Source organism: Neoarius graeffei, chromosome 6 (genome assembly GCF_027579695.1).
Source record: "Neoarius graeffei isolate fNeoGra1 chromosome 6, fNeoGra1.pri, whole genome shotgun sequence".
NCBI lineage: Eukaryota > Metazoa > Chordata > Actinopteri > Siluriformes > Ariidae > Neoarius > Neoarius graeffei.
This window is the reverse complement of record NC_083574.1, coordinates 66330392-66354961: the sequence shown is the minus strand read 5'-3', so window position 1 is coordinate 66354961 and position 24570 is coordinate 66330392. Positions and strand designations below refer to the sequence as shown.

General features: G+C 41.7%; 1 protein-coding gene across 1 annotated transcript in view; it reads right to left on the bottom strand.

Annotated features, from left to right (window-relative positions):
• dhx34 (DEAH (Asp-Glu-Ala-His) box polypeptide 34) overlaps positions 1 to 24570 on the bottom strand; it is a 156515-nt gene that overhangs the window by 67290 nt on the left and 64655 nt on the right. The window contains exons 6-8 of the mRNA XM_060923998.1: positions 10493 to 10667; positions 10193 to 10386; positions 9936 to 10037 (exon numbers count right to left, since the gene is read on the bottom strand). Coding sequence (XP_060779981.1) covers positions 9936 to 10037; positions 10193 to 10386; positions 10493 to 10667 — 471 coding nt within the window. The remainder of the gene's footprint in view (positions 1 to 9935; positions 10038 to 10192; positions 10387 to 10492; positions 10668 to 24570) is intronic.

Sequence of the window (24570 nt, the reverse complement as noted above, 5' to 3'; positions counted from 1 at the left end):
GAAACACACTGAGCCAGGCCAACCCACTGAACAGAGATTTGTACAAGACCTACAGGCAGTAAAAGCAGCTTTAAGAGCCTGAGCTCCTAATGTTCCTAATTCTCATACTATTCTTTCACAAATACCACCAAATAGCACACGTTTTTCTGTAGTAGACCTTGTGAATGCATTCTTTAGTGTGCCTGTTCATCCAGTCAGTCAGTTCTGGTTCACTTTTCAGTTCAATGGTCGACCATATACTTTCACATACCTATGTCAGGGCTATTGTGAGCCTCCCACTACTTACAATGAAGCACAGAGACAAAATCTCAGTTCTCTTGTGCTAACAGAAGGTTCGGCTTTGCTGCAATATGCTGATGATCTACTTTTGGCTGCGCCTTCTGAGGAGCAGTGCAGAGCTGATACAATCTCCTTGTTGAAACATTTGGTTGCAGAAGGTCATAAGGCTAGTCTAGCTAAGCTCCAGTTTGTCCAAACAGAGGTGAAATTTCTTGGACACACTGTCAGGCCTAGGTAAGTCTCTGGGACCAGAAAGAATCACAGCCATTCAAAATGTACCAAAACCTCTAACGAAGAAGCAAATGATGTTATTTCTGGGTATGTGCTCATATTGTCATACATTTATTCTTAACTTTGCTATTCTTGAGGCTCCTCTTAGTTCATTGATCCATGGGAAAGGCCTACAACCTCATGATAAGGTGACACGGACCACTGAAGCGGAGGATGAATTTGTTGAGCTTAAGTTAGCTCTTCAAAGCACACCCACAATGGGGATTCCAGACTCTACTCATCCTTTCATCCAGATGGTTGATGAGAAATTAAGATGTATGACGACAGTGTTACGACAATAACACTGAGGTAAGTTACGACCAGTTGCATATTATTCTGCTAAACTTGATCCTGTCGCAGTGGGGCTGCCACTAGGTCTCAGAGCCATTGCTGCTGCTGAAAAGGCCGTGGGAGCCTCACAAAAGACAGTGGGATATTCAGAGCTGATGTTATTAGTCCCACATGTTGTTTCTGCTCTTCTCCCAGAACAGAAAACATCTCATCTATCAGCTGCACACCAGCTCAGATACAATGCTGTTATACTTGAGATGCCTAACAGAACAGCGTTTCACTGTGATATCTTAAACCCTGCGATGCCGTTACCCACGGAGGATGACGGTGAGCCTCACTGTTGCGTATCCACTATTTTCCACATTTGTTCGCCTTGCCCTGATCTTAGCGAGGTACCTTTGCAAAACCCAGACTTAGTGCTTTTTGTGGATGGCTCTGCTTAAAAAAAAAGATTCAGGTAAGAACCTTGTTGGTTCTGCAGTCATCTCTGCCCATGAAACCCTTGTTGCAGGATAGCTTCCAAGTCACTTTTCGGCACAGGTTGCTGAACTAGTGGCACTTACAGAGGCCTGCAAGTTCACTGAAGGTAAGACAGTGACTATACACAGACAGTAGGTATGCTTTTGGAGTAGCACATGATTTTGACACGTTGTGGAAACATCATGGGTTTCTAACATCTACAGGTAAACCTATAGCACATTACACATCAAAAGAACTGTTAGATGTCATTTTGCTTCTCAAGCAGGTTGCTATTTGTAAGTGTGATGCCCATACTAATTTTACTGATCCGGTCTCCACAGGTAATGCTGCTGCTGACTCAGCTATCAAAGCAGCTGCTTCCAAGGGTTCTCCATTTGCACTTGCATTAAACCTAACTGTTTCAAAATCCTCTTTCCAGGTTTGCTACGCTGGAGCAGGTTCAATCACCAGCCACACCACAGGAGACAGCACACTGGAAAAAAGCCGGTTGTATCAAATGTGACAGGGTGTGGTATGGTCCTCACACCAAGCCAGGTCATATGGGAATGCCCTGCCTTCCTAGTTACTTTCCCATGTTTGTTAAGTTGATATATGGGCAAGACCATGTATCAAAAGGGGGAATGGTGAGCGATATGGCCAAGTATTGATTCACAAAAGGGTTTGGAATTTTTCCCCAAAAGTTTTGTGAAAAATGTCCTATTTGCATAGCACACAATATAGGGAAAGGTCAGAGTATACCTACAGCTGTGCACCCAACACCAGACATGCCGTTTGATCGTTTGCAGATGGACTTCATTGAGCTCTCGCCCACTGAGGGGGAAAAAGTACTGCCTAGTGATTGTTGACATGTTCTCTACAGTAAATGGGTAGAGGCATTTCCAACCTCCAAACAAGATGCAGGTGCAGTAGCAAAGGCCCTGTTGACTTTAATTATTCCACGTTGGGGGATTCCAAAGAAAAATCAGCAGTGATAATGGTACTTCGTTTGTTAATCAGGCACTGAAACAAGTAAGGGAGAGGTGATAGGTTTTGACCTAAGACACCATTGTGCCCATCGCCCAACAAGTGCTGGTGCAGTAGAGAGAGAGAGAGAGAGAGAAAAAAAAGGTACACTGAAGAACAAATTGGCTAAATGTTGTGATGATGCGGGCTTGAATTGGGTAAAGGCTCTCCCTACCGTGCTGTTTCACATGAGAATGTGCATAAGAGCAAAAAAAAAAAAAAACAGAAAAAAAAAACCAAACAAACAAAAAAAACCCCCGTGAAATTCTATTTGGCAGGCCACCCAATACTGGCATAGGTTCTGGGCCTAGTCCACAAGCCCTAACTGTGTTGTGTGAGGATGTAATGTTGCATTATTGTATGGATCTTTTCTCTGCTCTCTCTATCACTCACAAGCAGGTGAAGAAGGCACTTCCAGTTCCATCATCCAGATCTCTACATGATTTGAAGCCTGGCAACTGGATTGTTGTGAAAGACCTGAGAAAAAAAGAGCTGGAGATGTCCATGGTGGTTGAGGACATATCAGGTGCTGCTGATGATGCAGACAGCCGTTAAGGTTGGGGAGAGAGCCATGTGGATACACACTTCACACTGTAAGCGCACACCACTGCCAGCAGGAACAGAGGAGGATGAAGACGACCCACTGAAGGAGGAGAAAGAACAGTGAGGCTAGTGGGGTGTCACAGAGTTTTGGTGAGGTGGGAAGAGTGCGAAAGGGTGTGCCTGCACTCGGCGCACCAAAATACGTCAAGAATAGCGAAGTGTCACCCAAACAGCACCCATCAGTGTTTCTCCATCTGATGCCACGATATCAACTACCGGTCACTTGGTTTTGTAAGTTGCTGGGGCATACACCTACCTGCAGAAAGTGTTTTCCTGAAAACAAAGCACAACCATTAGTAGCTAATACAGCAGACACAACACAGTCAAGGACCCAGAGAGCTGAGAATGAACCGTGATAATTACAGCCATTTCTCATCGTAGTAAATAGGGCGACAGCTGTGATTGAGTCATTGACTAAGTGCTATGGGAACACAGCGTGTGCACTGGCTATAGAGACTGCAAAGAATCCATCAATTAGTGACTCGTGCTGGATAAGCCACTCATTGCATTCAAACTGGGCCAACGTGCCACTGGACAGCGAGATGGCTACAGAGCGCAACAAGGACAAAACCAAATGCTGGGTAGGTGAGAGTATGCAGTTAGTTCTCTCCATAGAACAACAACTTTGCAATACACAAGCTTCTAGGATAGCAGCAGAAGGCCTAATCGCAAGTTGTTCTAAACCCCCAGAGCCAGTGCAGCACATGGTCTCATATCTAGTTCCATGTGCCCATGGAGACACGTGTATGTTCTGGTGGATCAACACCTCTTGGAATGTCTGAATGTAAAACTTATACTCCACACAATGCTCCCAGAATGAAACAAGATATCACATTGGCTTTGCTGATTCCATCATCAGTATGAAGAAGGCAAAACTGAGTATGGCTTCTTATCCGTTGATCATGTGGGTCTGTGGTTCACACGCATATTCAACTATTCCAACAGACTGGAGCTGGAATGGGTGCTGTTACCCTTCCATGGTGTTTCCTGGTCTAATGATTGCTCAAGATAATCCATTTCAGAAGAAAGCTCACCATATCATGAAAAGATCAACTCCCACTAGATATAATGGGTATGTCCTCGCTGACCCGTGGACATTGCCAGGAGCGAATGTGGGGTGGTCTCTGTTCTTGGGTGGAGGAACAACAGCAGCCTTAAACAAGATCAATGGGCTGGCATGGCAGCTGCTAAGGTTAGCCAATGACACAGAGTCAGCCCTCACCCTCATAAATTCAACTGGATACCCTGAGAAAAGCTGTGATTCAGAACAGATATGCACTGGACACTTTATTGGCAGAGAAAGGTGGTGTGTGTACAACCCCGATTCCAAAAAAGTTGGGACAAAGTACAAATTGTAAATAAAAACAGAATGCAATAATTTATAAATTTCAAAAACTGATATTGTATTCACAATAGAACATAGACAACATATCAAATATCGAAAGTGAGACATTTTGAAATTTCATGCCAAATATTGGCTCATTTGAAATTTCATGACAGCAACACATCTCAAAAAAGTTGGGACAGGGGCAATAAGAGGCTGGAAAAGTTAAAGGTACAAAAAAGAAACAGCTGGAGGACCAAATTGCAACTCATTAGGTCAACTGGCAATAGGTCATTAACATGACTGGGTATAAAACGAGCATCTTGGAGTGGCAGAGGCTCTCAGAAGTAAAGATGGGAAGAGGATCACCAATCCCGCTAATTCTGCGCCGACAAATAGTGGAGCAATATCAGAAAGGAGGTTTGACAGTGTAAAATTGCAAAGAGTTTGAACATATCATCATCATCTACAGTGCATATCATCATCAAAAGATTCAGAGAATTTGGAAGAATCTCTGTGCGTAAGGGTCAAGGCCGGAAAACCATACTGGGCGTCCGTGATCTTCGGGCCCTTAGACGGCACTGCATCATATACAGGCATGCTTCTGTATTGGAAATCACAAAATGGGCTCAGGAATATTTCCAGAGAATATTATCTGTGAACACAATTCACCGTGCCATCCGCCGTTACCAGCTAAAACTCTATAGTTCAAAGAAGACGCCGTATCTAAACATGATCCAGAAGCGCAGACGTCTTCTCTGGGCCAAGGCTCATTTAAAATGGACTGTGGCAAAGTGGAAAACTGTTCTGTGGTCAGACGAATCAAAATTTGAAGTTCTTTATGGAAATCAGGGACGCTGTGTCATTCGGACTAAAGAGGAGAAGGACAACCCAAGTTGTTGTCAGCGCTCAGTTCAGAAGCCTGCATTTCTGATGGTATGGGGTTGCATTAGTGCGTGTGGCATGGGCAGCTTACACATCTGGAAAGACACCATCAATGCTGAAAGGTATATCCAGGTTCTAGAGCAACATATGCTCCCATCCAGACGATGTCTCTTTCAGGGAAGACCTTGCATTTTCCAACATGACAATGCCAAACCACATACTGCATCAATTACAGCATCATGGCTGCGTAGAAGAAGGGTCCGGGTACTGAACTGGCCAGCCTGCAGTCCAGATCTTTCACCCATAGAAAACATTTGGCGCATCATAAAACGGAAGATACAACAAAAAAAAAGACCTAAGACAGTTGAGCAACTAGAATCCCACATTAGACAAAATGGGTTAACATTCCTATCCCTAAACTTGAGCAACTTGTCTCCTCAGTCCCCAGACGTTTACAGACTGTTGTAAAGAGAAAAGGGGATGTCTCACAGTGGTAAACTTGGCCTTGTCCCAACTTTTTTGAGATGTGGTGTTGTCATGAAATTTAAAAATCACCTAATTTTTCCTCTTTAAATGATACATTTTCTCAGTTTAAACATTTGATATGTCATCTATGTTGATGTTCTTTTTATTCTGAATAAAATATGGAATTTTGAAACTTCCACATCATTGCATTCCGTTTTTATTTACAATTTGTACTTTGTCCCAACTTTTTTGGAATCGGGGATGTAAGATATTAAACACCTCCTGTTGTTTCTATATACCAGACAACTACCAAAACATCTCCATCATTGCTCATATGTGAGAAGCAGTGATTGCTCCACTGCCCATCAGTGACTGGTTCTCCTGACTTCTCCAATGGGGTAATGTATGGGTACATTGGTTAATAACTATACTCACAACAGTGATGTGTGTTGCTCCCGATGTGTGTGGTTGGACCATGTGTCCTACAATGCTTGAGAGGTATGATGATGAAGATAGCGCGTACGATCATGGAAAGTCACCAGACGGTGAGAATGGATTCAGATGAATTTTCAAACTGACCTCAGAGCCCATATGAGAATTATAATCCCCCTTTCTCAACTGTGAACAAGCATGAACTATAGATAAAATGAGAAACTGTTTATTCTTGCTTATACTTGTTGCTGGCTAAACAATAGTATAACAGTCATGTTGGATTTGTATAATGTAATCTGCATCTTTTTCTAACTGTTAATCTGCCATTAGTGTAGAGATGTCTGTCTCGCAAAAACAGCAGTATAATCGTTTCCATTTTCCCTGTTAATAAAATGCCTGTTTGAAAGCCTGCATAGGAAAGACAGGGACAGAGAAAAATGTATTAGGGAAAGACTTTTGCTTTATTATAATTTATCAAAGAATTGATAAAAAGGGGGAACATATAGAGGAAATTTGCAAAGTAGTGATTTTTAGAGAAGTGAGTTTTAGGAAAACACCGTCTATATAAGGTATGGAATGTTATTACAAGTGTGTGTGTGTGTGTGTGTGTGTGTGTGTGTGTGTAGAGATAGTATTGTTATTAAATGGCAGACACCCAGAGAAGCAGCTCCAGGACAACAACCGCAGAGCAAAATGCTCTGACCACCATCCATGAAGGGAAGAAGGAAAACACTTAGCATGCTGAGACTATATTAAAAGTGTGCGCAAGTAAACAGGAAGCGCTTCTTTCCTGGGTGAAACGCTGGTATTCACTACTTAGAAGCCTGCTTTCGCAAAGGTGTAATAAAGTCAGATTTCTTTCTGCTTTCTTCTAGTCTCAAAGTGTCGATTTATTACTTTTCCTCCACACTGGTAATATGGCAGACCACTGTGTGAAAAACAAAAATCTGTGACATCAGTGAAAGTCCTCTATAGGCCACTTCCAATGTAGGCTTGTGTGCAACATACATTTCCAAACCGGGTTTATCCGTTAAACAGTTCAATGACTGTGCCTGTATTATAAAATCATAAAAGTTTGCGTTCTTTACAACACACACACGTCATTTTTGTTCCACTTGGCACACTTTCCACATCAGCACCAGGTAGCTGCTTAACCCTTTGACCTGCCTTCCTCATTTTGCGCTTGCAAAGCAGCACCTATTTCATCATTGAAATTAGCTGAGGATTTGCTGCCGAAATCATTTTCCCTTATGCAGACAGGTCTTTTTTCCAAGGTTTATACAGATGTCTGGTTTCTCCAGTATCCATACTGACTTGAAGATAACTCTCTTTCATCTGACTAAATCCAGGCTAGCAAGTACGTTTACATTGGCTACACTTAACTTCCGGTACCTGGCTATCAACAACGACTGGTATGAGGAAAATTCAGGAAAACTCGAACCCTTCATTGTAGCAAAACGTAATGCCCTGAAATCTTATAAAGATCATCCAAGTCAAGCAACACTAGCATCTTTAAGATCAGCTAGGAACACCGTTAAACACACAGTGAGAAAATGCGCGAACGAGTTCTGGATCAACCTTAGTAGCACAGTTCAACAAGCGTCAGACACAGGAAATATAAAAGCGATGTACGATGGAATTTAAAAAAAGCAATCGGTCCCACCATAGCCAAAACAGCTCCCCTTAAAACTAAATCAGGTGAAGCGATTTCCGACAAAACAAAGCAACTCGAAAGATGGGTCGAACACTACTCAGAACTTTATTCAGCAGAAAACACAGTTAGTCAAACCACCCTTGACGCCATAGAACGCTTACCTACATTGACCGAACTAGACGAACCTCCATCGTTAGAAGATGTCTCCAAAGCAATAGATAAACTCCCATCGGGCAAGGCTCCTGGCAAAGACTGCATACCTGGAGAAGTCATCAAAAGCGGTAAAGCTTGCCTCCTAGAACCGCTACACAAACTACTACTTAAATGCTGGGAGGAAGGTGCTGTTCCCCAAGATATGAGGGACACCAACATCATCACACTCTACAAAAACAAAGGTGACCGCAGTGACTGCAACAACTATAGAGGCATCTCACTTCTGAGCATTGTTGGTAAATTGTTCGCACGCATCATTCTGGTGAGACTTCAAGTCTTAGCAGAGAGAATATATCCCGAGTCACAGTGCGGATTTCGCTCAAATAGATCCACTGTTGATATGATCTTTTCCCTATGTCAACTCCAAGAAAAATGTAGAGAGCAGAATCAACCCCTCTATCTGGCCTTCATTGATCTGACCAAGGCCTTTGACCTAGTGAGTAGAGACGGCCTGTTCAAGATGCTGCCTCTTATTGGATGTTCGCCTAGACTTCTCAGTCTTATTCGATCCTTCCATGATGGCATGATGAGTACCATGCAGTTCGACGGCAGCATCTCCAAAGAGTTTGGGGTAAGAAACGAGGTGAAACAAGGATGCGTACTAGCACCAACCCTCTTTGGCATTTTCTTTGCTCTTCTGTTGAAACATGCTTTTGGTACATCAAACGACGGCGTTTTTCTCCACACAAGATCAGACAGCCAACTCTACAACATTGCTCGTTTGTGCGCCAAGTCGAAGGTGCGAAAAGTCACTATTAGAGACATGTTGTTTGCCGATGATGCTGCCATCGTCTCTCATTCTCAAGAAGGTCTTCAGAGGCTAATGGATGATTTCTCTAGTGCATGTGACCTGTTCAGTCTACGAATCAGCCAGAAGAAAATGCAGATCATGGGCCAAGCAACACCAGAGCCACCAAATATCACAGTTCATGGGGAAAACTTACAAGTCGTCCACCAATTCCAATATCTTGGGTCTACTACAACCAACACACTCTCGTTGGACGTTGAAATCAACAAACGTATCGGAAAAGCTTCAACAATGATGGCTAAATTATCAAAGCGTGTCTGGGAAAACAAACACCTCACTGTCTCCACCAAAAGCAAAGTCTATCAAGCTTGCGTCATAAGCACTCTGCTCTACGGCAGCGAGTCCTGGACCACTTATGCACGGCACGAAAAGAAACTTCATGTTCTTCACATGAGATGTCTGCGTAGGCTTCTCGGCATCACTTGGAAAGACAAAGTAACCAACAACGAAGTGCTAGCTAAAGCAGACATACCGAGCATGTACACCTTGCTTCGCAAGCAACGTCTTCGCTGGTTGGGCCACGTTCACAGGATGGATGACGGGCGAATCCTCAAAGACCTGTTATATGGGGAATTGTCAAGCGGTAAGCGCAAGGCAGGCCGGCCCTTCCTTCGCTTCTCAGACGTCTGCAAACGTGACATGAAGGCGTGTGGCATCGACACCAACAACTGGGAGACCCGTGCGACAGACAGGTCAGTCTGGAGGTCTCTGGTGCACTACGGATTGACCGAAAGTGAGGGGAACGTGAGAGCCAAGGCAGCGGAACAACGCCAAAGAGGAAAGGACAGGCAATTCCAACAGCAGCCCATCAATAATGCAACATTCATGTGTCCTCGCTGCAATCGTCAGTGCCGATCAAGGATCGGCCTCTACAGCCACAGTAGAGGTTGTACCTCCTAAAGCGCAACCCCATAGTCATCACTGACTGACGGATGCCAACACACACACACACACACACACACACACACACCACATCCCAGGTGCCATACTGGTTGCTCATGTGCAAAAAGCTTGATGTGCTTAGGGACTTTTAAGCACTTAAAACTACTTATGATAGCTGATTAGGTGGCCACACTTGTGGGCATTATTATAATTAGGGCTTGTACTATTGATATCGAGCATATTTAAAATGTTGTACTGGTACCCTTTAAGTCCACCATCATGATTCTCATCTCCTTAACTTGCAGAATTAATGCATGCATATTTCAGATTGAACTACGATTAACAACCTTGAATTGTTGTCTCAGGTTGGCCATCTCATACAGTCTCTGTTCCTCTAGTCCTCTTCTTTTGCACCACTTCCTGGAGCCTCCTCCCCTATCCCCCTTCACCTACAGAGGGCAAAAACATGGGGGGTAAGCAAGCTCATGAATAGCAGTACACTTGTATATATCCAGCTGCTGTTCTATTTGGACTTTGGTGCAACACCTGTAACCTGATGCAAGTTCCACAAAAATTACATGACCTAAACACATAGCTGACTGACCTGTACCCATGCATTGAAGGTGTTGAGCAGGGTGAAAGGGTCTCCCAGGTCACTTTGCAAAGGTTGGCGTGCAGTGATGCAATCTGGGTTGTGCTGAGTACTGCGCAGAAATGGTGACTGAACACTCAGTGCTGCAGCTACAGTCAACACTGGCTCCACCAGATTGAACAGTGAACCTAGAACTAGCATTTTACCTAAAAATGTACATTAAAACTGGTTTAATATGGGTTCATGCCATTTCAGGAAAAACAAAAACACTCAGAACCAATATCATCAAAATGACATTTTGATATCTCATACCAATAACTACATCCACAGGCAGCTTGGCTAGCAGACTGCCAATGGGGGTGAGTGCTCCCTGAGTGTCTAGTGCCCCTTGATCCTTTAGATACTTCACAGATGCCTGAATGCTCAAGGTTGCAGGAGGGTCTATGAAGTTAAAAGAACAAGGATCTCCCAGACCCATACTCGTCATCTGCACAAAAAAGACACTTCTCTAGTACGGTCCACCATCATCACACAAACAGTAACCCAAGCTCAGGATCAAATCCAGGACCCTGGAGACGTGAGGCAACAATATTACCCCCTGCACGACCTTGCCACCCAACAGTAAAATTATATAAATTAGGAAGGAGCTTCCTTACAAACTTATTTTTTTATCATCGATCACATTAAATATCATAACACCGTAGCAATAGTGCAAGGCTTGAATCAAAGGGAGTTTAACTGGAATAGTTTCCAGAGATATTAAACATGAGAACATTCTTTAAAAACACAGCTAACAGAACTGCTTTTCATTTTCAACAATGTACTTAAAAAAAAAAAACTTCAGAAAAACAAACTTTTCAGAGAAATTAAGGTCACCCTGGTATAAAAATTGAGTCTAGATTTACAGCAATGCACAACTTGAAAGAATATCTAACAAACAGTATAGCACTGGAGTAATAGCATACCACAATTTTAAATGTTATGCTCAGGGCAAGACTTGTGCTGCATTCGCAGTGCCTTTGATAACATCAATTCCCAACTCTGGATGCTCAACATGCAAAATGGAAATAAATGTGTCTTATTTGCTCTGCCAAAGCACAAAGTTCATAAGCTACAGGCCTGAGTGGCTCTGGGTACTGTTTTACCATAGTGAGCTTGACACATTCATGCAACATTCTGAACTGAAATTGCAGCACAGCAACAGACAATAGCCTGTAATGTCAACAAGCTAGCCAGCAGTAAATAGCAAGTAGAATTAGCAACAAGCTAGCCAGGTAACATTAGTGATAATTCTAATATTGATAATTACCTTCTCAAAACAGTGATTATTATGGTCATTTTTATAGATTCAACCAAAGTACTATGTAGTGGCATAACACAATTATGACTGGACGTATACACAGACTGTCACAGCTATACACTGTGTGCACAATTATTAGGCAAGTTGTATTCCTGAGGATTAATTTTATTGTTGAACAAATACAGTGCTCTCAGTCAATCCAAATTGTTAATAAACCTAAAACCCAAATGTTTGACAGAGGAAAAGGGAGTTTAGGCTTTCTCAGGGAAATAAGTGTGCATAATTATTAGGCAACATTTAGTGTGCAGAATTATTATGCAACTCAATGAAAAGCTAAAATTTTCCCACCTCACTCTAAAAATTAAAATAAGCAAGTAGGTGTAACAAAAACAACTCAGAATTAACAAAATCACTTTTGGCATTTCAAAAATATTCAGTGACCAATATAGCCACTCTTCTTTTCAATAACTGCCATGAGCCTTCTATCCATGGAGTCTGATAGTTTTTTTTTTTTAATTTGCTGATGATCAACTTTTTGTGCAGCAGCAACCACGGCCTCCCAAATGCTGTTCAGAGTGGTGTATTGTCTTCCCTCACTGTAAATCTCACGTTTAAGAAGGGCCCACAAGTTCTCAATAGGGTTTAAGTCAGGTGGTGGTGGTGGGGCACGCCATTACTCTCATCTTTAAGGCTTCTGCTGGCTAGCCAAACAGTAGAGTACTTGGATGCATGTGATGGTACATCGTCCTGCATAAAAATCATGGCCACCTTGAATGATGCAGATTTCTTCCTGTATCACTGCTTGAAGAATGCATCTTCTAGAAACTGGCAGTAGGTTTGGGAGTTGATTTTAAGTCCATCTTCAACCCCAAATGGTCCCATTAGCTTATCCTGAAAACAGCAGCTCATACCAGTACCCCTCCTCCACCTTGCTGGTGTCTGAGTCGAAGTGGTGCTGCGTGTCCATTAGTTATCTAGCCACGGTCCCATCCATCTGGTCCATCAAGAGTCACTCATTTTATCAGTCCATAAAACCTTTGAAAAAGCTGTCTTCAGATATTTCTTGGCCCAATCTTGATGTTTTAACTCATGAGTCTTGTTTAGTGGTTGTCGTGTTTCAGCCTTCTTTACTTTGGCCATGTTTCTGAGCACCGAACACCTTGTACTTCTGGACACTACGTAGGTTGTAGTTCTGGAATATGGTGGCACTGGAGGATAATGGGTTCCTGGTAGCTTCACGTTTAATCCTTCTCAAGTCTTGCAGTTAATTTGCATCTTTTCTTCTCCACACATTTTTTGCGACCCCGTTTACTATTTGCAACAAAATGTTTGTTCTATGGTCATGTTTCAATAGCTTAGCTATTTCTAGAATGCTGCATCCCTCTGATAAGCATCTTACAATTTTTGTCTTTTCAGTTTCTGTTAAATCTCTTTTTTGCCCCATTTTGCCTGAGATAAAGCAGCTGCCTAATAATTATGCACACCTTAAAAGAAAAGAAAACCCACTTTTAAAATACAGTTATGAAGATAGATGATATAAACCAGTGGTTCTCAAACTGGGGGGCACGGACACTCAGCGAGTGGGGCATGTGGTCACAGACCGCTCAGTGGCAAATGCAAGGGGCTGGTTTACAGATGCACCAACAAATAACAAACATCTTCAGTCCAGCCAATGAAAACAGAGAGTTATTTGAAATCTCAGCAAGGAAATTTTATACAGCCCCGATTCCAAAAAAGTTGGGACAAAGTACAAATTGTAAATAAAAACAGAATGCAATGATGTGGAAGTTTCAAAATTCCATATTTTATTCAGAATAGAACATGGATGACATATCAAATGTTTAAACTGAGAAAATGTATCATTTAAAGAGAAAAATTAGGTGATTTTAAATTTCATGACAACACATCTCAAAAAAGTTGGGACAAGGCCATGTTTACCACTGTGAGACATCCCCTTTTCTCTTTACAACAGTCTGTAAACGTCTGGGGACTGAGGAGACAAGTTGCTCAAGTTTAGGGATAGGAATGTTAACCCATTCTTGTCTAACGTAGGATTCTAGTTGCTCAACTGTCTTAGGTCTTTTTTTGTCGTATCTTCCGTTTTATGATGCGCCAAATGTTTTCTATGGATGAAAGATCTGGACTGCAGGCTGGCCAGTTCAGTACCCGGACCCTTCTTCTATGCAGCCATGATGCTGTAATTGATGCAGTATGTGGTTTGGCATGGTCATGTTGGAAAATGCAAGGTCTTCCCTGAAAGAGACGTCGTCTGGATGGGAGCATAGGTTGCTCTAGAACCTGGATATACCTTTCAGCATTGATGGTGTCTTTCCAGATGTGTAAGCTGCCCATGCCACACGCACTAATGCAACCCCATACCATCAGAGATGCAGGCTTCTGAACTGAGCACCGATAACAACTTGGGTCGTCCTTCTCCTTTTTAGTCCGAATGACACGGCATCCCTGATTTCCATAAAGAACTTCAAATTTTGATTCGTCTGACCACAGAAAAGTTTTCCACTTTGCCACAGTCCATTTTAAATGAGCCTTGGCCCAGAGAAGACGTCTGCGCTTATGGATCATGCTTAGATACGGCTTCTTTGAACTATAGTTTTAGCTGGCAACGGCGGATGGTACAGTGAATTGTGTTCACAGATAATGTTCTCTGGAAATATTCCTGAGCCCATTTTGTGATTTCCAATACAGAAGCATGCCTGTATGTGATGCAGTGCCGTCTAAGGGCCCGAAGATCATGGGGACCCAGTATGGTTTTCCGGCCTTGACCCTTACGCACAGAGATTCTTCCAGATTCTCTGAATCTTTTGATGATATTATGCACTGTAGATGATGATATGTTCAAACTATTTACAATTTCACACTGTCGAACTCCTTTCTGATATTGCTCCACTATTTGTTGGCGCAGAATTAGGGGGATTGGTGATCCTCTTCCCATCTTTACTTCTGAGAGCCGCTGCCACTCCAAGATGCTCTTTTTATACCCAGTCATGTTAATGACCTATTGCCAATTGACCTAATGAGTTGCAATTTGGTCCTCCAGCTGTTCCTTTTTTGTACCTTTAACTTTTCCAGCCTCTTATTGCCCCTGTCCCAACTTTTTTGAGATGTGTTGCTGTCATGAAATTTCAAATGAGCCAATATTTGACATGAAATTTCAAAATGTCTCACTTTTGACATTTGATATGTTGTCTATGTTCTATTGTGAATACAATATCAGTTTTTGAGATTTGTAAATTATTGCATTCCGTTTTTATTTACAATTTGTACTTTGTCCCAACTTTTTTGGAATCGGGGTTGTAGACACACCTCAAGTACATAAGAGATCACAGACATCGGAAACACACCACTGTGCAATCGAGTCAAGCTCGTATCATTGCAGCTTTCATATAGCCTACTATTAGCTTTTCAATTACCTTTTACCAACAGTCTTTTTAAAGGCTATATCCTTGCATATATAGATAGCCTTCCAGCACTGCTATTGCAGTAATAATTTAAACACAGTCTTTTTTAAAGACTATTTCAGCCCTCTTTTCTCACTTTAAAACTCCATTTAAATCTGATCTTACCATCTCTCTTTCCTACTTGTCAACTTACTTTCTCCCTTGTCTCCTTTGCCTACTTGTCAACCTACTCTCTCTCCTTTCTTTAATCTTTCTCCTACTTTTTTCTCTCTTTCCTTTACCTTTTTTCTTCGATTAAAAATTGTAAGGTCCAACACCATATCATAGTTAATTATATTTTAACTTAATTACATTAAGCATGGTTTGTAAATTGCTCATTTTAGCAGAGCTAAGTCTGGTGCGTGGTGGTAAGGTGCTAGCATTCTTAGCAGAGCAAGTCCCTTTACTATGTTCACACTTACAGCATCACGATCTTTTATTGGGTTAATAAATAAATGAACACATTTCTAATTCGTGAAAAAAGAGCTGGTACCACTGATACATCAGTTCCCAAAAAACCGGAACTCCGCAAATATGACTAAAGTTATTTACAATACGGTTTTTCTGTTACTGGCACACTGGAACCACGTCCGCAATATGTCGTTTGTGCAGAGGTGCTTGCCAATGACAGCATGAAACCATGCAAATTAAAGAGCCATTTGGACACCAAGCACCCTGACATGCAAAACCAACCAGTGGATTATTTCAAAAGAAAGTGTGATGCCCTTCATCTACAAAAGTCCACCATAACCAAACATACCACCGTGTCTACTCAGTGTCTCGAAGCTTCGTACGTGGTCTCCCAAAGAATAGCTAAACTTGGGAAGCCACATACTATAGCCGAGACACTGATTTTACCTGCAGCACAGGATATTTGCAGAATAATGCTGGGGGAAGTGCCACCACTAAACTTAGTGACATTCCACTATCTAATGACACTGTAGCTTGCAGGATCTCCGATTTGGCCAGTAATGTTAAGGAGCAATTGCTACAACTAGTTGGAGTCCTTACTATGCATTGCAGTTAGATGAATCGACTGATATTGCTGGGCAGGCTCAGGTGCTTACCTATGTAAGGTTTGTGAAAGACCAAGGGATTGAAGAGGACATTCTATTTTGTCTTCCTCTTCAAACCCGTACAACTGGGGAAGGAAGCTTTCATCTTATTGACTCGTTTGTCAAAAATGCAGACTTGGTCTGGGAAGAGTGTGCTGGTATTTGTACCGATGGGGCACGATCAATGACGGGACGTGAGAGTGGCCTAGTGACACGCCTTCAACAGGCAGCTCCATTAGCAAGATGGACTCATTGCATGATCCATCGCAAGGCACTTGCAGCTAAAAAAAAATGCCGACGCTCTTCCAGTCTGTGCTTCAACAGGCAGTTCAAATGATAAACTACAGTAAGTCGCATCCATTGAATTCACGGTTATTCGGGGTCCTGTGTCAGGAAATGGGTTCTGGGCATGAACAGTTGCTCTTGCACACAAAAGGTTTGCTGGCTTTCCAGAGGGATTGTGTTACAGCGCTTGTATGAGCTGCGAGAAGAGGTGAAATTGTTTTTGACTGAAAGCAATTCGGAACTGGCCAAGCATCTCCATTATTCCCTGTGGCTAGCTTCCTTGTCATATTTGGTCGACATATTTGACAGACTGAATAGTTTGAATCTGTCTTTGCAAGGTTGAGATTCCAATGTGTTGGTCCTTGCTGACAGAGTGGATGCTTTCATCCAAAAACTTGTCCTCTGGCATGACCACATAATTGTCAGAAATTGTGACGTTCCCTAGCCTCGCAGACTTCATCACTGAGGCACGTGGCAGTGATTTCTCCTCTATTTTTCATATCAGCTGCAGATCACCTGTCTGGGCTTAAGCAGCAGTTAGTTTCTTATTTCAAGGAGAACTACCAGTTAGTCATTTTCATGGGTTCGGGACCCATTTGTTTGTACCGCAAATGCAAAAGCAGCTTATTGAGCTGAAGAGTGACAGCAGGCTGAAACACCTTTTTAGCACCTATTCTCTTACATCCTTCTGGGTAACACTGACTACGTTTACATGCACGTCCAAATCGAGCTGCTGTTGGTAATCGAGCAAAGGGTCCCAGCAGGGGTGCCAGAGAAATCCAATCCTACATGCACAAGTGAAATCGGGCTATTGTGCAAGGTGCATTGTGCACCCGAGCCACACGTGGCGCTACACGCCCCATCGTGTTGGTACACTTCCGGTTGTCGTCATGAAGAAGAGCTATAGTGTTGCCAGATACTGCTGACGTTTTCCAGCCCAAAACATGTTCAAATCCGCTAAAATACACTTAAAACCCCCAATCTGGCAACACTAGCAGTTCCGTGTTCAAGCTGTTAGGCTTGCTCTAACAGACTATGGCTACAAACTGTCCGGCGCAGACCACTGTTTTGTAAGACAACTTATTTTGCACAATAATATTTTTCTAAAGTCCATTTTTTGCTTACAAAAAAATTTTTTTTTTTTGCTTACAATTTAACTTATGTCTTAATAAACACACAAAAAGTTCAATTGTTTTGTTTTTATTGACATTCTTCAGATGTTGGACATATATATATATATATATATATATATATATATATATATATATATATACACACACACACACATATATACACATATATATATATATATATATATATATATATATATATATATGTGTGTATATATATGTGTATATATGTATGTGTATATATATATATATATATATATATATATGTCCAACATCTGAAGAATGTCAATAAAAACAAAACAATTGAACTTTGTGTTTATTGTATTTAAACACACAAAAAGTTGTATTGTGTTTATTGTATTTGTGTGTGTATATATATATATATATATATATATATATATATATATATATATACACATACACATACATACACACACACAAATACAATGACTTGTTTATGTACACAATTCACAGCTATGCAACAGCTGTACAGATGTATTTGGTGATACAGTAAGTGAGCTAAATTTTAACAGTGCAAACAATGCCACAAAAAGAAAAGATTCATGATTCGTTGTCATGCCGACCGAGGCTGTTGTGTTTCCCGCTTGTGGTCTCGTCACTCGTCACTTCCGGAAGTAGTTCGACAACTAGCTCGATAGGGTTTACATGCACAAAGTAGCTCGGCAGAAATCGCATAAACTAGGTCGTGTAGCTCGATTCCGAGAAATCAAGTTCAGTTCAATTTCAGCTGAATTAAGGTGTATACATGGCATTTTGAACTTCGATTTCAGTCGAGCAACGGCAGAAATTTGATTCTCTCTATGTGCATGTAAACGTAGTGACTGATTGCAGGAGTACCCCCAGCTCTGTGACGTTGCCTTAAAAATTCTCCTACCTTTCGCGTCAACATACTTGTGTGAGGCAGGCTTTTCAAAACCGACTGCGCTCAAAACAAAGTACCGCAATCGTGCACAGATTGGGGATGACCTGAGGCTGTGTTTAACTAAAATTGAGCCAACAATTCGAGAACTCTGCCAAACAAAGCAGGCTCATGTGTCACACTGAGACATTTGTTAACACTACCTCCGGTAGAGTTTGTTTGTTAGCAACTTTGCAGAAAAAAAAACCCCAGATGGATTTATATGAAAATTTTACTGTGTGTGTGTCTTGGCCCAGTGAAAAACTTAAATTTTGGAGGTGATCCAGAACCACGTCTGGATCCAGAAATTTTTTAAAAGGATATAGGGCAAAACTGGACATTTTCAGTTTCAGACTGTGTTGTAAGTGATAATGTAATAATACACAATAAAAAACAGCCTAATAATAATAATAATAATAATAATAATAATAATAATAGGCTAATAATAATAATAATAATAATAATGGCTTAGCTATCTTTTTTCGGGGGGGGGGGGGGCATATTTGGCATATATATATGCCAAATATTATGTAAACCATAGTTAGTACAAAGTAAAAGTGTTTAATAGAAGCGACGATGCAACCAAAATGTGCACACCCTTAGAACAAAATTAAAAGGAATTTTCCACATTATAACCATTTAAGTTTATTTATTCAGTAACTACAGTGAAACTAATAGGAAAGGTGTGTTGTAGTAGGGGTTCACGAATGTGAACCTAGACATTTAATGGATTAATAGGGGTTTTCTTGAGTTACAGTCTTTCTGCTTCTCTTATTTGGTGTTGCATTCACCTCATTCCTTCTCACTTATTTTGTCTGAGCTGAAGACTGGAGTCCATTGTTTGCATTGTTATTTGATCAACATGTTCAAACATCAAATATGCATGTTCGGAATAAACAGGATATAAATGTTATGGCTGCTTTCACAATCTCGCATTCTCTTCTTTACCTTGTTATGAAGATAGTCCAAATGTGCAGAGACTATCGGGAAACATGGCCTGGAACAACTGGGCTGTATCCTCACACGACTTGAAGGAGTAGTGAGCTTTGATTACCTTTAGCGCCCAGAATATCTCCGCAGTAAGCGAGTCATTTCTAGTCACAGCACTTGAAAGCATTCCTTGTCTCAAAGACAAAGTGGCAGTAATGCAGGTAGATGTTGGCGTGGATGTGGGTGTCGTCGTGTGAAGTTGAAAAAAAAAATGACGATTGAGTTTGCTTGGCGGGCAGTGACTACAGCTTGGTGCTTAGCGCCTTTGGCATGGCTAGTAAGAGCTGCTTCTCCCATGTTAGCTATGTCGAATATTTTACTGCACAAGACACATTTGGCTCTTCCAGGGTCCTCTACCCTCTCCAACCACGATTTGTATTTTTCAGCATGAAGCCAGACATTATTAAATGTACATTTCCCTGGCATTGTGTACTTTGTCTCTTGGCATAGTACAAGCCACGCGATCTGATCTAAAGACTGAGGGAAGTTTACATTGCATCTAGGCAATGCACGTCACACATGATATGAACAGTGGCCGGAGAGGGGAAAAAAGCGGATCAGTAATGATCTCCGTACTGGCCGGTTAATCAAATCAACACGCACGATTTTCTTATTATAAGTTGTTTACAATATACAATAACCAATTTTAAATTACATTGTCTGTTCACAAAGGAAGGCAGATAAATTCCATAACTTTTCCAGGGTGCTCGTGTTTCCAGGAGTATTCCAGTCCTGGAAAACGACATAAATCACATTCCATAACTTTTCCAGGTTTTCCATGACCGTACGAACCCTGTATATTTTATTCTTTCCTGCTGTCATCAAGAGGACCACATTGGAAATAAGTGTACTGTTTTATACTTTGTGTTGTCCTCAGTGCTATTTATACTGCATCTTTTACATGTACGAATTTTACCAAATAAATCCAGACCAGACCAGCAGCTCTGATGTTTCAGGCAATATTTCCGCCTTTTTCCGTACAAGTGCATCCTGCTGTAATGAATCCTGTATAGTAAAGCAATGCTTGTTTACCTTCTTTCTCCGTTGCCGTGGGGGTTGGACTGTCTACTACGGTAATTACGGTAGGCTAACCTGGTGATGTCTTGATGAAGTTTTTCATGAATGAGTCAAGAGCATGCCAAGCATGTTAACGAGTAGTATAACACAGTTTCAGCCTCGTCTTACAGGTAGAGTTCAGGTTTGTCCATAAGTCAGGGTTGCAGCTCATTAATATACTATTTCAGATGTATAGTGAAAAAAATTTATTTTTTTTTAAAAACCTGACATTGTCACCTTAGTAGACCTTTGGCTTTGCCCCTTCAGTACTGAAGAGCTACACTAAACCTTGCACCCAAATGACGTCACGCATAGCCCTTCCAACAGGCAACATGGCAGCCTCCTGGTGGCATTAGAGCAGCGATATAAAAAACACTCACAACTTTCTTATAAATGGTCAAACATGCCTGAAACTTACAGGCTCTCAATATTACAAGCTACCAAGCCATGCATGTATTTACTTGACATTTTCTATTCCTTTAATATAGGGTGTTAATGACTTTAGGCCACACCCTCCCTCATTACACAAATACCACTGAGAATGCTTAAATTCAATTAACATTCAAGTGTATATAGCTTGGGGTTGGAAAACATGCACAGCAATAATGGTAGGGTCAGAGTACTCACTTGCCTAATAATTGTGCAAACATTAAGACAGTATCTATAACTGATACCACTAAATATAAATCGACACCACTTTAGGACTAAGCCTATTTAGGATTAAAGCATGGTTTTACGACACAATACTGTCCATTTATTTGGTTTTACTGACCATTGAGCTGGTTTGTGGTGGTGGTTGTTTTTGTAAATATATTTTACGTGGCAACTGGCAATCCTGTTTTGCAAGATCATGCTGAGGCCATCTCTGTGCTAGTGGACCTGTGACATGATGACATGATGGAGCGGGGTTTTTCCCCTATCTGAACTATTAGAAATGCTCAAAGTTGAATGTTAGCCAGAAAGCACTTAAAATTTACAAAATTTAGTCTCAGAAAATTGCTTGTAGTTCAGTTGACAGATTCAAAATTTTTTCATTCATGATTCAACTTGAAATACTTCAAAGAGAGTCATTCCAACCATTTCAGGTTTTTTGTTTGTTTGTTTTGTAAGCCTCAGGACAAGCAGTAACACCAAGGCTGTCACATTCACTTTGCGCTCCATATAAAAAAAAAGAAAAATTTATACAGTGGGGCAAAAATGTATTTAGTCAGCCACCAATTGTGCAAGTTCTCCCACTTAAAAAGATGAGAGAGGCCTGTAATTTTCATCATAGGTACACTTCAACTATGAGAGACAGAATGGGGGGAAAGAATCCAGGAAATCACATTGTAGGATTTTTAATTAATTAATTGGTAAATTCCTCGGTAAAATAAGTATTTGGTCACCTACAAACAAGCAAGATTTCTGGCTCTCACAGACCTGTAACAACTTCTTTAAGAGGCTCCTCTGTCCTCCACTCGTTACCTGTATTAATGACACCTGTTTGAACTCGTTATCAGTATAAAAGACACCTGTCCACAACCTCAAAGAGTCACACTCCAAACTCCACTATGGCCAAGACCAAAGAGCTGTCAAAGGACACCAGAAACAAAATTGTAGACCTGCACCAGGCTGGGAAGACTGAATCTGCAATAGGTAAGCAGCTTGGTGTGAAGAAATCAACTGTGGGAGCAATTATTAGAAAATGGAAGACATACAAGACCACTGATAATCTCCCTCAATCTGGGGCTCCACACAAGATCTCACCCCGTGGGGTCAAAATGATCACAAGAACGGTGAGCAAAAATCCCAGAACCACACGGGGGAACCTAGTGAATGACCTGCAGAGAGCTGGGACCAAAGTAACAAAGGCTACCATCAGTAACACACTACGCCGCCAGGGACTCAAATCCTGCAGTGCCAGACATGTCCCCCTGCTTAAGCCAGTACATGTCCAGGCCCGTCTGAAGTTTGCTAGAGAGCATTTGGATGATCCAGAAGAGGATTGTGAGAATGTCATATGGTCAGATGAAACCAAAATAGAACTTTTTGGTAAAAACTCAACTTGTTGTGTTTGTAGGAGAAAGAATGCGGAGTTGCATCCAAAGAACACCATACCTACTGCGAAGCATGGGGGTGGAAACATCATGCTTTGGGGCTGTTTTTCTGTAAAGGGACCAGGACGACTGATCCGTGTAAAGGAAAGAATGAATGGGGCCATGTATCATGAGATTTTGAGTGAAAACCTCCTTCCATCAGCAAGGGCATTGAAGATGAAACGTGGCTGGGTCTTTCAGCATGACAATGATCCCAAACACACCGCCCGGGCAACGAAGGAGTGGCTTCATAAGAAGCATTTCAAGGTCCTGGAGTGGCCTAGCCAGTCTCCAGATCTCAACCCCATAGAAAATCTTTGGAGGGAGTTGAAAGTCCGTGTTGCCCAGCGACAGCCCCAAAACATCACTGCTCTAGAGGAGATCTGCATAGAGGAATGGGCCAAAATACCAGCAACAGTGTGTGAAAACCTTGTGAAGACTTACAGAAAACGTTTGACCTCTGTCATTGCCAACAAAGGGTATATAACAAACAGGCATGAAAACGGGTCAGGGGTGAAAAAGGTGAGAAGGGTGCGCGAGTAGTGACGTGGCCTCTGGTGTTGTTTTATTTTGTTTGGGGGGTCCTCCCCCAGAATAAATATTATAGCCTCCTTACTAAGTATACTGTACTGACATTTGCACAAGGACATACAGTACAAATACATGTAGTTATAGTGAAATTATGCCCTGGAAAAAAATGCGAATAATAGAACGAAGAAAGTGGAACACACAAGGAATAGTGATAATTTTTTCCTTTTATTTGCCTGGACCACCAGTGTCTCCAGGGCCCGCTTTCGCCGAGTTGCCACATGTTTCAGCCTTGCCCGCTTCTCTCCTTCAGCAGTTGGTTTCTTGGCCTGCTGAGCACTGCAAGTTGCTTGAGAGCCATACTTGCTCTGCTGCTTTTCCTCCTTGTTCACCCTCTGCTGGTGTTTGTATGTGGCTGCTGCAGAGTTAATGTTCTTGCACAATGTTCTGTCCACTTCCCCAAACTTCACGTCCTCCCTTCTAAAGAGCTGCATAGCTGTCTTCCCCCTGGACATCAGCGTGTACTTGACCGTCTGTATTGCATTAAATGTTTCCACATTCATGTTGCCACTCCTTTGATCAATTACATCATTCATCAGACTAAATGAGGACTCAACTCTAGGTCCATGAAAGATGGAGAGGCAACACTTAACCAGTGCACCCAGGGAGGGGCACTTGTCTGGTTTGTCGAAGACATGACCCCACCACTCCACGATGCTCTCTCCCTCCTTGAAGCTGGGGATGGTCAGGTCAACACTGAACCACACAAGTTCCCTCTGGATATCCTGGTCTGCTGGCAAGAGGTGCCCCAGCATACCACTCAGCCTGCCAAGATACGGAAATACCTGCAGCTTTCAGTTCTTTTTAAATCAAGGCTGAATACTTTCTTCTTTGCTGCTGTCTTTTATTAAATCAAATTTGAGACTTTTAATTTGATTTCTTTCAGCACGGACAGCACTACAAAATGGCGTCTCCACTATACAGTGCCCTATAGAGGGCTACCGCATGACGTCACCGCGCCGCGAGATTTTGTTAGGTGCCATATTGGAAGACCAAGTACATGCACTCACAATATAAAACAAAGTACGAGCGAGAGTAAAGTGACACGATGGATGATAATTCTGGTTATGTGAGTACATTACCAGCTGCAGAAAGGGCACGGTATGTGGAGAAACTGGCTGTGATTGATGGGTTTGACCCATATGATAAGACTCGCGGCAAGGGAGAATGGAAACATAAGGAGGACCTGACACCAATTCTGCCATCTGTTTGCTACCCAGACATTGTAAACTATTTGTTGTTTACACCCAGTGCTTACACTGCTGATGACTTGAAGGCCTACAAAGGGCTACAGGCTTACAATTATGTTGTTAGTGGCTTGGTTCGTGATATTACAGCTGTTATTAAGAATAACCTATACATAGTTATGGCCAAGGTAATCTTGTTGATATTTATCTTTTAATAATATATCTTTTCAGTTGAAAAATTAATACTTTTTGTTACTATTAAGGTATCCATAATTTAGATTAATTTATCCAAATTATACATATGTATTTATGATATATGCCTACACAACAACTATGCTTTATTTATA